Here is a 15,093-nt window from a genome sequence, read left to right on the forward strand (position 1 = left end):
CACTCTTTTTCCTTTAAATGGGTATCTGGGGGTATAACTTACTTGGAGGTTACTCTTACCCCTACTCTTTCAGATTTGTTTGCTGCTAACTATCCTCCTCTTTGGAAGGCTCTTTATAAGGATCTGAAGAAGTGGGATGTCCCTGATTTGTCTTGGTTGGGTAGGATTGCTACGTTAAAGATGAATATACTATCTCGTTTGATGTATCTTTTCCAAGTCCTTCCTCTTAGAGTTTCTAGGGGCTTTTTAGCGAGTTTGCAGTAAGGAATGGAAAACAAAAATGCCTTTGTATCGCTTCATGGTGCGACCGCACCTCAATTATTGTGTTCAATTCTGGTCACCGCAACTCATAAAAGATATAGTGGATTTACAAAAGGTACAGAGAAGGGCAACGAAAATGATAAAGGGGATGGGACGACTTCCCTATGAGGAAAGGCTAAAGCAGCTACAGCTCGTCAGTTTGGAGAACAGACAGCTGAGGGGAGATATGATACAGGTCTATAAAATAATGAGTGGAGTGGAATGGGTAGATGTGAATCGCTTGTTTACTCATTCCAAAAATACTAGGACTAGGGGGCACGCAATGAAGCTACAAACTAATAAATTTAAAACAAAGCGGAGAAAATGTTTCTTCACTCAACGTATAATTAAACTCTGGAATTCGTTGCCAGAAAATGTAGTAAAAACAGTTAGCTTAGCAGGGTTTAAAAAAGGTTTGGATGGTTTCCTAAAGGAAAAATCCAAAGAACATTACTAAAATGGATTTGGGGAAAATCCAATGCTTATTTCTAGGATACACAATTTCAATCAGACCACATATGTTTATTGTGATATAAAATTAATGGGCTGATAGAGGCGTCTCATATGTAGGTGAAAGCTTGTAAATATCTGCTTCCTGAAAGGCTAACAAGCCAATGAAAGATTATAATCATCGATCACCTCCAGCCAACCAATCAGTGCCAAGCATTACTAGTCTTTAGCAATCTGAGTATCGGAAAAACTTTTAACCGATTTATTTAATCCTTATAGCATCGATACTCAAGTATATATAAATGTATAAAGGCACTGTTGGTTACAAAATAAACATTATCGTGAAATTGACGTATAATGCACTATGTTAACTTATCTTTGATGGTTCTAAACAATGAAGGCCATCAAACAGGGCCTGAACTCATCCAATTGTATCATCAAACTGAGACCTCCGGTAACGTTATTAGCCCGACTGGACCCTGTTTCGCGGTCTACTGCTTCTTCAAGGGCAAACAAATCTGCAACACGGAGAATCAACATTAATATCCACATACTAATAAAACAAGCATATATAACATCAAACTGTAGCAACTGACCTAACATTCACCGTCTACGGCATCAGTCCTCATACGCTCAAAATGGCGATGACGTTTAAAATATATACTAACTCAAAAAGCTCCTCCCCACGTACATCTACGTAATGAACAGCTGATCGATTGAATCATTAGAAAAAACAATTCCATTGCAGGTAAGCATTGAGGCCATTCGGTTCAATAGTATTCAGATAGATTATTGCTACAAAAAGAGACACAATGGATTTATCGTTTGAATACTATTGAACCGAATGGCCTCAATGCTTACCTGCAATGGAATTGTTTTTTCTAATGATTCAATCGATCAGCTGTTCATTACGTAGATGTACGTGGGGAGGAGCTTTTTGAGTTAGTATATATTTTAAACGTCATCGCCATTTTGAGCGTATGAGGACTGATGCCGTAGACGGTGAATGTTAGGTCAGTTGCTACAGTTTGATGTTATATATGCTTGTTTTATTAGTATGTGGATATTAATGTTGATTCTCCGTGTTGCAGATTTGTTTGCCCTTGAAGAAGCAGTAGACCGCGAAACAGGGTCCAGTCGGGCTAATAACGTTACCGGAGGTCTCAGTTTGATGATACAATTGGATGAGTTCAGGCCCTGTTTGATGGCCTTCATTGTTTAGAACCATCAAAGATAAGTTAACATAGTGCATTATACGTCAATTTCACGATAATGTTTATTTTGTAACCAACAGTGCCTTTATACATTTATATATACTTGAGTATCGATGCTATAAGGATTAAATAAATCGGTTAAAAGTTTTTCCGATACTCAGATTGCTAAAGACTAGTAATGCTTGGCACTGATTGGTTGGCTGGAGGTGATCGATGATTATAATCTTTCATTGGCTTGTTAGCCTTTCAGGAAGCAGATATTTACAAGCTTTCACCTACATATGAGACGCCTCTATCAGCCCATTAATTTTATATCACAATAAACATATGTGGTCTGATTGAAATTGTGTATTTTTACAACTTATATTTTCAGACACGTTTAAGCCTTTTTTTGTCCTTTTGAGATTATTTCTAGGATAAGCAGCATAAAATGTATTGTACTTTTTTGGATCTTGCAAGGTACTTGTGACCTGGATAGGCCACTATTGGAAACAGGATGCTGGCCTTGAAGGACCTTCGGTCTGTCCCAGTATGGGAATACTTATGTACTTATGTAGCTTGGGGATCCCCACCAGCTACAGCAAGGGTCAGGACTAGTATAGACATGCTAGGGACCAGGGCAGAAAATAAAGAAGCCCCCCCCCCCCCCCCAATTCCCTCTTTTCACTACCTCCCCTCCAATCTTTCTACCTGCCATTACAATCACACTAACAGACTCTCACCAAATACAGAACAATGGATCACAAATTAGAATTAAAAATATGTAGACAAAAATTGAAATCGGAACATCGGTATGTACTGCTACAGTGGAGAAATAAAAACAAATGTATTTCTTTTTCTACTGAACACAATAAAATGACATCCGTTATACACATTTCTCAAGCTAACATTTTTCAGTTAATAAATTCAAAATAAAAAGCCTTTTCTACCTTTGTTATCTGATACACTTTATTCTTTCATCATGTTGGTTCCAGTTTCTCTTTTCCACGTTCCTGTCTTTCTGTTAATTCTCCTTCAAGCAGCTGCTGTTCATTTGTCTTTTCTCCATTCTCATTCCATTCCCTCAACACATTTGCCTCTGACAGATTGATCTTTCATTTTAGCTCTTTCCTATCTTTTTTCTTTCCTGCTTTCTGTCCACTCAAATTTCATCCTCTAACCCCTTTCCTTCTTTTTACTTTTCAGATACCTATCAGATTTCCACCTCCTCCTTTTACCCACTAGCTGTCCTATTCCCCATCTCACTCCTTCCCCAGCCTTTCATCTTCAATCTACTCCCGATTATCATATTTGTAATCCCTGTAATCACTATGCTCCTCTCATTCATTTCCTTACCACCCCCCTTGGCCTCTGCCACATGGTTGCACCATCCCAGCATCTCCCTCCTTCCAATCCTTCTAGCCCAGTATCTGCTCCATCTTTCTCCTCTCCCTACCCTCTTACCCCTTCCTAGCATATTTTGTCCCTTCTCTTTCCTCTTGCCCCTTCCCCCAAGGGCCAGCTTTTCTCCCTCTCTTCCCTCCCACCCATAGTCCAGCATTTCTCCCTCACTCCCTTCTACCCCTGGATCCAACATCTCCCTCCATCTTCCCCCCTCCTGTGTAGCATCTCTCCTTCCCTCTTCTCCACCCTCATGTTCAACATCGCTCCCTCTCTTTTTCCTCTTCCCTCTCTCCCATTGTCCAACATCTCTCTCTTTCTCGCCCTTGCATCCCAAGTCTAGCATCTCTCCATCTCTCCCTTCCCTCCACCACCATGTCCAACATCTCTCCCTCATTCCTTTCTTCCCTGTGCAGCATCTTTCCCTCCACTCCCTCCCAGGTCCCCTGTGCAGCATCTTTCCCTCCACTCCCTCCCACGTCCAACATTTCTTCTTCTTGTCCTTCACCCCTCCTTCCCATCCCCACCCTACCCTACATCCAACAATTATCCCTCTCTCCCCCCCTCCTTGCAGCATCTCTCCCTCTCTACCCCCATGTCCCTGATTGCCCATGACCCCTACCAGAACAGGTACATACTTGACTCTTTATTCTCACCTCTAGGAGGCCAAGTCAAAGAAATCCACACCACTAATAAATAAAAAAATATAGATCAAAGGCCTTTGGGAAAGAGAACGGAGGGTCCCACATAATGACAGTGAGGCCACCCAGAACTTTCTCAACTCCTTCCGGCTCTCTGCTCCATTTTATTTACTAAAGGAATGCATTAACTGATGAGGTCAGAGTCAGCAGGTACATAATATACATTATTGGGTACATGGTATAGACGGTACAAGATATAGATGCTCAATGGTTGAAGATTATATTCAACTTCTATCAGCATTCTAGACAGTAAAGGTCAGACAGCTGCTAGCTATTTTGGTAAAGATCAATATCATTCTGGTAAAGTTCATTAACATTTATAAGAATACGGAACTTATATACATTATTCCATATTACATCTGCATGCTCATACATCTGAATATTTCACTTTCACTTCCTTATTTCCTTCCAAACATGCATGTTCTTAGAGCTTAAGAACATAAGAGTAGCCATACTGGGTCAGACCAATGGTCCACCTAGCCCAGTATCCTGTTTTTCAAAGTGGCCAAGCCAGGTCACAAGTACCTGGCAGAAATCCAAATCGTGGCAACACTCCATATTACAAATCCCAGCCTCAATAGAAGACTACGGACTTTTCCTCCAGGAATTTGTCCAAACCTTTTTTAAACCCAGATACACTAACCACTGTTACCACATTCTCCGGAAAAGCGTTCCAAAGCTTAACTATTTGTTGAGCGAAAAAATATGTCCTCCTATTTGTTCTAAAAATATTTGCATATAACTTCGTCACGTGTCCCCTAGTCTTTGTACTTTTGGAATGAGTAAAAAATCGATTTACTTCTACACCTCTCGGGATTTTGTAGTTTGTAGACCTGAATCATATCTTCCCTCATCAGTCTTTTCCTAGCTGAAGAGCCCTAATGTCTTTAGCCTTTCCTCATATGAGAGGTGTTCCATCCCCTTTATCATTCTTAGTGACTCTTCCCAGCATCTGAACAAAACATTGATTACTTAAGCTTGCTGAAACTGTTAATTCAGCAAGGGTCAGCAAACTGCAACTAGGTGACATGCATCTGTCCTTCTCAGTCTTAAAATTATCTCAATTTCACATTTTTAATGCTTAACTCTTGATATTCCCTTCTGAGCTGTTGGTCCTATCATTTTCATAATACATCCGTAATATCATCATCCCTCTCTTCTACCCGTCCATGCATTTCTCCCTTCCCTCCACTTCAATGCACAACAATTTTCCCTACTTCACCCCCCTGCATCTCTCCTTCTCTCCCTCCCCAACAATTTTCCCTCTCTCCTACACCCCCTGTGCAGCATCTCTCTTATCTCCCTGCCCAACAATTTTCTCTCTCTCCAAACTCACCTCGACTCCCATGCCCAAGCAGTCCAACAATTTTCCCTCTCTCCAAACTCACCTCCACTCCCATGCCCAAAGAGTCCAACAATTTTCCCTCTCTCCAACCCCACCCTCTCTGTGCAGCATCGGAAGCATCACTGCACCGCAGAACCATTCAAACTGTCGCCAGCAGCATGTAAGAAAGAATCGCTGTGCTGCTGCCAGCTGACCCAGAAGCTTTCCCTCTGCTGCATTCCTCCCAGGAAATTACATAATATTGGGGGGGGGGGGGGGCAGAAGCGGCAGATGGAATGTTTCCAGCAGCAGCGATTCTTACATGCTGCCAGCGACCTTTTGAACAGGCGCAGCGGAGGGAAGGCTTCTGGGTCAGCCAGCAGCAGCGATTCTTACTTACTGCTGGCGACCCTTTGACTGGAAGCTCTGGCATTGACAAGGGTGCACTGTGCTGGGTGGGCATAAGCCCAGACTGGATGGGCCCTGGCCCGCCCAGGTGTACCCGTGGCTATCCTCCTGCTTCTCCACACTCCAGGTCAGCTTCATTTTATATTAGTTTCTATGATTCAGCTCATTGGTCCTTGGATACCATAATGTAGTCAAAAAATAAGTACAACTTTATTTTTTGATTTTTTCAAATTTTTGTGAAAAGTATTTTTTGCCCTATGTCTGTACATAGTTCAGTTAAGGGGGCAGTGACTGGTTTTCTGAGGTTTTTCCTTCCACTTTAGCACATTGCTCACAAGTGTTTTACCACCTGTACATTAACGCCACTGAGATGTTTAAATACCTCAGTGGCATTAATGTACAGGAGGTGAGCCTTTTTCAAATAAAGGAAAACTCTGGAATGAGAGGGCAGACAAATAATCCCAATATATTTTTAAAAATCCCAAAAATAACAACCTCCAGTGCTAACATGGCTCTCAAGGTTTACCAAGCAACTGAAAAAATTCTAGGTAGAAAACTTACCTCACAGACTAAAATAGCTGTAGTGGTTTTACCGACCCCTGGTGGACCAGACAACAATGCAGCTTTAAAACTAGAACCATCATCCTTGCCCCCAAGTTTACTGAATTTTCCTGTAAAAAGAAAAAAAATGAACCATAAATAGTAACAGTACAATCTAGAATATGTGTCTTCCATAGATGGCAAGACTGCTCAAGCACACAAATGGGTGACTTCATCGCATGGCTCCTGGATGGAACAGTTTTCCCAGAGCTCAGAATTATGTGCATGCAGCAGTCTCTTCGATTCTCTTAGAGATCGTTTTACAAAGGTGCGCTAGTGTTTTTAGCACACACTAAAAATGAGCACATGCTAAATGCTATTGCACCTTTGTAAAAGACCCCCTTTAGTTAGTTTCATAGGTCAAGAAGGAATACAGCTTTCAGAGAGGCAAGATGGATTGTATGCCTGATCAATCCTGCTGTCAACAGAAAACACCGGTCACAGTTAAGCATTTTCACTTTTTACATGATTGGATCAAGTGACTCCCAAACTCAGGGTCAATCAGCTTTCTGGATAATTTGCCCATTGTGCAGGCACAGCCCAAACAGGACAATTGAGGGCTGGTCCAAACAGTAGTGAGAATTGAAAGTACGAAATGAGGACCAAACGACTGCTTTGTATATGCTGTCCAGGAAAATAGACTGATTAGAGGAATACCAGCATATCTAGAATCCATTTAGCCACTGGAATGCACAGTATGTTGGGTCAAAGGAGGTCAACAACTCTAATGATTTTCAAATAGATTTAATTCTTTTAAGATAGTAAAAGAGAACCTCGAGATGGTATGCGTACACTGTACCATGTAAAGACGATTAGTGGTAATCTTCGCAGATAACATGGTTCTCTGGAAAATTCTCTTCTCAAAATTATCCAGCAATCCGGAATTTTGCCAGTCTACATATTAGAAAATTCTATGCTTTTTTTTTTTTTTTTTTTTTTAACTTTCTTAATTGCCGATTCAACTACCTCAGAATGAGATGGCTGAACTTTGGTGAATCCTGAAGTTGGTTATGTTTTATATTTAACTAGTAAAAAAGGCCTGTTTCTGACACAAATGAAACGGGCGTTAGTAAGGTTTTCCTCGGAGTGTGTATGTTTGAGAGAGAGTGTGTGTGAGAGATGGAGTGTGTGTGTCATAGAGAAAATGAGAGAGAGACAGAGACAGTGTGTGTGTGTGTGTTTGTGTGAGAGAGTGTGTGAGAAACAGAGTGTCTCTGTGTGTGAGACTGTGTGTGTGTGACAGAGAGATAAGAGTGTGATAGTCAGGGAGTGTGTCAGAGAAAGTGTATGTGGCAGACAGTGAGTGAGTGTGAGCCCCCACCCCACCCCACCCCTCCCGCAGGGCCCCCCAAGGTTTTCCTCGGCTCCCCTGCAGCCACCCATGTCCAGCGACCCTCCTCTCCCCCTGCGCCCACTGCAGCCACCCATGTCCAGCGAACCTCCTCTCCCCTGCCCCCCTCCTGCCACCCATGTCCAGTGACCCTCCTCTCTCCCCTGCCCCCCTCCAGCCATCCCCTGCAGCCACCCATGTCCAGTGACCCTCCTCTCTCCCCTGCCCCCCTCCAGCCACCCATGTCCAGTGACCCTCCTCTATCCCCTGCCCCCCCTCCAGCCACCCATGTCCAGCGACCCTCCTCTCAACCCCTGCCCCCCCCCTCCAGCCACCCATGTCCAGTGGCCCTCTGGACATGGATCAGCTGTGAGGCATGTTTTTCCCCCCCGGGTTCTGAAGTTGACATCATAATGGCTACGGTGATGTCAGCCTGATCTACGGAGCCTAGCAGACCAACTCAGAATGAGCCACGGTCCCAGGCAGCAAGTCAGAACGTTGGAGGTGAGAATTATTATATAGAATATCCTCTTTCCCCTATCCTATTCAATGTCTACCTTAGCAGTTTGAGGAAATTACTTCTGTCTCTAAATATTCATTATTATTCATAGGCCAATGATATTGTTCTTCTGTTACCTATATACTTGGATTTGGTTACAACTTATACCTTGATGAGTAATGTTTTTGATGCCATTTATACCTGGATGTCTTTGAATCATCTTAAAATTAATCCTGATAAGACTAATATTTTATGGGTAGGGAACCCACAACAGATGATGCCTCAAACTAACCCAAAATTAGCTGGAGTGGAAGTTCCTCTGAAATCTAGCATTAAATTGTTAGGAGTTACTCTGGACTCCTGTCTTTCTATGGAGCTGTATATTAGCTCTGTGATTCAGAGATTTTTTTTTTTTTTCAAACTAAAGCAACTGTGGAGGCCATGTGCCCCAGAAGTCTCAACATCTGCCGAGCCATGATCGGTTGAGACGTTCAAACCATGGACACCAGGAACAAGAGGTTGTCTGCCCTTGCCTCAGGAAGATAAGCTCGAGCTGTCCTGTGTTCAACAGAGCCCCAATGAATTCCAACTTCTGTACTGGGGTGAGATGAGACTTGGAGTAATTGATCACGAAACCAAGCAGCTCTAGTACCTGAATAGTCATTCGCATGGACTGTACAGCGCCTGCCTCCGAGGTGCTCTTCACCAGCCAATTGTCGAGATAAGGAAACACATGTACTCCCAGTCTGCGCCAGACACTTTGTAAACACTCTGGGCACAGATGCCATACCAAAAGGCAATACACGGTACAGAAAGTGCTGAGTTCCCAGCTGAAACCGAAGATACTTCCTGTGAGCTGGAAGTATCGAGATATGTGTGTAAGCAAACTTTAAATCCAGAGAGCATAGCCAATCGTTCTCTTGAATCATGGGAAGAAGGGTGCCCAGGGAAACCATCCTGAACTTTTTTTGAACCAGAAATTTGTTCAGGCCACTTAGGTCTAGGATGGGACGCATCCCCCCTGTCTTTTTCTGCATAAGAAAGTACCTGGAATAGAATCCCAACCCTTCTTCCCCTGGTGGAAAGGGTTCGACCGCTTGAGCCTTTAGAAGGGCGGAGACTTCCTCTGCAAGTACCTGTTTGTGCTGGGAACTGTACAAATGAGCTCCCAGTGGGCAATTTGGAGGTTTGGATTCCAGATTGAGGGTGTATCCTAACCGGACTATTTGAGGAACCCACCACTCAGAGGTTATGAGAGGCCACCTTCGGTGAAAAAATATTAACCTCCCCCCGACTGGCAAGATGACCGGTACGGACACTTTTATTGAGGCTATGCTTAACTGGAACCAGTCAAAAGCCTGTCCCTTGCTGGGGAGTAGTATAGGTCTTAGACGCACGCTGTTGACGAGAACGAGCACGCTGGGGCTGAGCCTGGGCAAGCTGCCGAGAAGCAGGAGTGTACCTACGTCTAGGATAGGAATAGGGAGCACTTCTCTTCCCCCCAAAACACCTCCTAGATGATGAGGTTGTAACAGAAGGCGCCCAGTGGGAGAGAGAATCCATAGCATCATTATGCTTCTTGATCTGATCAACAAGATCCTCTAGTCTTTCACCAAAAGGTTGTCCCCCTGGCAAGGAACATCCGCCATTCGCTGCTGGACAGAACGATCCAGGTTAGAGACACGCAGCCATGAGAGTCTGCGCATCACTATACCCTGTGCGGCGATCCTGGATGCTACATCAAAAGTGTCAAATGTACCCCTGTGGCCAGGAACTTTCGACACGCCTTCTGCTGCCTGATCACCTGGTGAAAAGGCTTGGCCAGCTCCGTAGGGAGTGCATCAACCAAACTCGACAGTTGCCGTATCTAGTCCCGCAAGTGCACGCTCGTGAAGAGCTGGTATGACTGAATCTTAGCGGCGAGCATAGCGGCCTGATACGTCTTCCTCCCAAAAGAATCAAGAGTTCTAGCCTCCCTGCCTGGGGGCGCCGAAGCATAGTCTTTAGAACTCCTGGCTCTCTTGAGGGCGGAGTCCGCCACCATGGAATTGTGGGGTAACTGAGATCTCATCAATCCAGGTTCACCGTGGATCTGATACTGGGATTCAGCTTTCTTCGGGACAACTGGGCCAGACAGAGAGGCCCGACCAGTTTCGCATAAGGACTTCCTTTAGTACCTTATGCAGAGGAACTGTCACAACCTCTTTAGGTGGAGAAGAATCATCCAGGACCTCGAGCATCTCAGTCCTGGGCTCATCCTCAACCTCCACAAAGAAGGGAATAGCCGTAGCCATTTCCCGGACAAAAGAGGAAAAGGAAAGACTCTCCGGTGGAGATAGTCTCCTCTCTGGTGGAGGGGAAGGTTCAGAGGAAATACCATATGACTCATCAGAAGAAAAGTACCTGGGATCTCCCTCTGACTCCCACGAACGCTCCTGCTCAGTATCGGATAAGACCTCCCTTAAGGTACTTCGACACTGAACCTGCCTCAACGCCGAGGAACAATGTCCTCGATGGCGATGTCGAGAGGCCGATGCCCGGTCTGGCTGCAGCGAAGCTCGCTCCACCAACATCGAAGGAGAGTCGACCTGGGTTGCAGGCGACACCACGGTCAAGGAACTCACCGCAGGAGAAGGGCCAGACACCGCTGCAGCAGACAATACAGAAGGTGCAAGCACCCCCTGACACCGAAGCTGACTGTCTTAGCAGTCCCTCCAGAAGTTCTGGAAACAAGGCCCGGATGCGCTCGAGAGCCGCCATTGGTGAAGGCTGCAGGGTCAGTGGAACAGGCGGTGTCAGTATCCGTGGAGGCTCAGGAGTAGGTACTGGGGTGCTAGGAGACCGGCATATCGGCACCTCCTGTGTCGAGGGGGAGCGATCCTCTTGGCGCCGACGCTTCTCGGGTGCTGACTCTCTCGACGCCCCGGAGCTCCTGGTACCGTATGTCAAAGGAGAACAATGACGGTACTTCTTCACCTTTGCGCGATGCCCATCATTGAGACTCTTCGGTACAGATAGTAACATAACATAGTAGATGACGGCAGAAAAAGACCTGCACAGTCCATCCAGTCAGATGAGGAGGATGTGGAATCCTCACATCTCCTCGGGGCTGGGTCCAACAAAGGTCGATCCCGGGGGGCCTGCATAACAGGAGGCTTCGAGGCAGGTGGAGACCCACTCGACGCCTCACTGCTCCCAGCGCGAGTTGGTCTCTCAGCAGCCATTACCTCTCTTCCTGACACCGATGCTCCTTTCGATGTCGACGTCACCGACCTCTAGTACAGATGTAGATGTCAACGTCAAAGGACCGGACCGAGCCCCAAAACGCTTGTCTCGTTGGGCTTCTCGAGACGCTTGGGTCCGTTTCTTCATACGAAGACACAGACTGCAAGCGGCTGGGCTATGGTCGGGCCCAAGGCACTGGATACACCAGGCATGGGTATCGGTACCTGAGATGGTCCGGTTGCACCAAGTACAACGTTTGAAGCCGCTGGGTGTCTTCGATGACATGGAAGCAAAAACGGCTTCAGTGAAACCAAAACGACGCGATTGTGCCAAAAAAGAGAAGGGCACAAAAAGGTTGAAACCCGACCGCGCGGCCTAAAGGCCGGTCGCGTCAAAAAGAAAGTAAACTTAAAATAAAAAAATAATATATATATATATTTTTTTTTTAATGACTAAAATAATAAAATAAATAGTCGTCAGATTCTGTTCCTGGGCCAAGAACGAGAAGAGCAGAAAAAAATCCTGTCACCTCGTCGCAGACAAAAAAAGAACGGAGGCGGCACGCTCACGCGGCGGGCAGGAAATCGTCTGCGCATGTGCGGTGCACACTGCACGTGAGCAGAAGACTGGCAAAACTTTTTCATTTTGCTGGTGAAAATTTGCCGTTTCCTGTGAGAACAAGCAGCCTGCTTGTCCTCGGAGAACTAAAGGTACATCACTACAAAAGCCACCACACTTGCAGGTGTCTTATAAATTCAGGTACAGTAGATAGTTCTATGTTCCAGGAGAACTCACAAATTTGTATAGAAATAAAAGAGTTAAAATGGGAGTTACACCTGGGTCCTGTTGTTCAAGGTCCACTACAATGACCATCAGGCTATTCCTTACACTTGCTTTACTGTTCTGTTGGGAATGGCCATAAATACCTGAAGCTGTCATACAGCCTTGTATCCACTGTCAGTTTCACTTCTTAGGGGAGGGTGGGAAGGGATCAGGAAGATTAAGGTGAGATCATAACTTCATCCCTTCAGTGGTCAGCTGCTCAATCCGGGCACCTTCTTGTATCCTGGATGTGACTGAAACAGGTCTACAAAAATGTTCTATTTTATCTTGCATATTTCTTCCCGTTCCATTATTTCTAAAAGACGTCCTAATTTTGGGCCTGTCCTAGTCCCATTCAAAACATACCTAAAACACACCCCCTTTTATCTGAATGAACTGCAGCATAAAATTCTGCCTTTCAAAAATCATGATTTAGACGTTTTCAGCAGACGGACTTTTCTTTTGGCCATTTTGAGATGTCCACCTGCTTTGAAAATAAGTGTCATAGGCACCTGTATTAACGGTCTCTAAGAAAACATGATGAAAGTTTCTGGTGATTTCAGTCATGTTTTCCCAGGAACGGTCACATATTCTATATAATAAAACACACCTCCAACATTCTGAAGCTGACTGCATGGCTGAGGCATTCCTGCTCTCTGTATCCATCTCCTGAATTGACATCACATACTTCCGGGTTCGTCACAAGCAGAAGTGACCAACCACACGAGGTTTCTCAGCTTCAGAATGTTGGAGGTGCATTCTATTAAATAGGATTGGTCAGTTCCTTGAAGCACAGCCAGAGCTCAGTGTCCTGCACAGTAACGCTCAGACACCAGAGAGAGAGGGGGGGCCTGACACCCGAGAGAGGGAGGGAGGGGGGGCCTGATACCAGAGAGGGGGGAAGGTATCTCTGTCACACACACACACACACACACACTCTCTCTCTCACAGTCAATGTTTTTCTCACTCTCATACACTGTCTCTCACACACTCTATGTCTCACACTGTATCACATTCACTCTCTATGTGTCACACAGTCACTCACACTCTCTCTTGGTCTCATACACTCAGTCTCACAGAGAGTCTGTGTCTCACACACTGTATCTGTGTGAAACACACTCTCTCACACTGTGTCTTACATACGCACTTGCACACACTCTCATTCTCACACACACACACTCTCTCTCACAGACACACTCACACCCAGACTCACTCTCTCTCACACACACACTCTTGAACATTCAATCTCTCACAGACACACTCACACCCAGACTCACTCTCTCTCACACACACACACACATTCACTCTCTCTCTCACACAGTCACTCTCACATACACTCTCTCAACATACACACTCCGAGGAAAACCTTGCTAGCGCCCGTGTCATTTGTGCCTTTTTTACTAGTGTCTTTATAAAGTAGGCTTACAATAGGCACCTTCCTATCCTATTAACCTAGATGCCCTGTTCAAAAAATTCATCTCATTTAAGAAAATATTGCGAAAAAGGCTAAAACACAGGAAAAGCACGCTAAAAAAAACTGTTCGTTTAGCCTTCTAGGGAGAAACCTTAGGAATGCTATGGGACCACAAGAGCACAAAACTACTGCACATGTTCAGAAATGTTGTCAAGAAATTCCTGAAAAGCAATGACATAACCCAGGTATACAACTGGCCCTTTTGATTTCAGACAAGCATTGCAGTGTGAATGCAAAGCATTACCTGGATACCTACAGTAACAAAAACAAAGTAACTAAATACAAAACATCTCTATTTATCATCATGCCTCAGCTCCAACTCTTCTTCTCACTTCTACTTTTAAGCAGTAACAGGTATTATGATAGCAGGTTCATTTGACAAAAAGAAATTTCACTTTTTATTAAACATGTTGGATAGGTTAAATTATTCTGCATTTTAGGACATTTTTTTGCCAAACCATCTGAGATAGTAATCAGCTGGATTTAATTTGCTACAGTTCTAAAACATTCTGACTTTAAATGTCAAGCAGAAGTAAAAGATGAATGTGAAACCCTTGGGCCAGAAAGGGATGCTGCAGAGGCAATATTTACAGCCCTGAAGACCTCACCATCATTTATCAGTGACACTTACTGGCAAGATCAGGATGCACCACTGATTGGGTCTTTGGAAGAGTCACAGTCTGCAGTCTCAGGCTAAGGTCACTGAGATGAACAGACTATATGGGAAGTGATATTAACCTACACCTGGAAGATCTCACCACAACAAGCACCCAAGACTGTAAAGAGTTCTTACAACTATGGGATCTACAAGGACCAAATACGCAACCAACACACGAAAAAGGACACACACTAGACATCATAACACACAAATTTGACCACGACGCAAACATTACACTAACATACACTGAATGGTCACCTATACTGTGATCAGACCACTACAAAGCACATATTACCCTCCAATGGAGAACGAAAGACTTACCTGACAAACAAATATGAAAAACCTATACCACAAGAGGAAAAATAGATCCGGTTAAATTCTGGCAACAGATCTACGACGACGGATGGACAATAAAGACAGACACAATTCAATTCCTCTCAAATTGGGATAATAGATGTAAACTAACACTAGACATCATCACCCCAATCCAAACCAAAACTTCGCACAGAAAGAACTCAATACCATGGTTCACCGAAGAACTGAAAAAACTCAAAACACAAGTTAGGAAACTAGAACGTGCGTGGAACAAAAAGAAAGACGATCCCACACTTAACGATTGGAAGCAACTCCGAAGGAAATATAAATACACCATAAGACAAACCAAAAGACAATACTACAAAACTGAAATTGGGCCAAATTACAAAGATA

The 15,093-nt window shown here is 44.4% G+C and overlaps 1 protein-coding gene across 2 annotated transcripts in view; it reads right to left on the reverse strand.

Annotated features, from left to right (window-relative positions):
* The window catches only part of RFC1 (replication factor C subunit 1), a 348,859-nt gene that overhangs the window by 82,819 nt on the left and 250,947 nt on the right, over positions 1-15,093 (reverse strand). For both annotated transcript variants that reach the window (XM_030191305.1, XM_030191306.1), the window contains one exon: positions 6,339-6,448. In XM_030191305.1, the coding sequence (XP_030047165.1) occupies positions 6,339-6,448 (110 nt within the window). The remainder of the gene's footprint in view (positions 1-6,338; positions 6,449-15,093) is intronic.

This window comes from Microcaecilia unicolor, chromosome 2, assembly GCF_901765095.1.
Source record: "Microcaecilia unicolor chromosome 2, aMicUni1.1, whole genome shotgun sequence".
NCBI classification, from domain to species: Eukaryota; Metazoa; Chordata; class Amphibia; order Gymnophiona; family Siphonopidae; genus Microcaecilia; species Microcaecilia unicolor.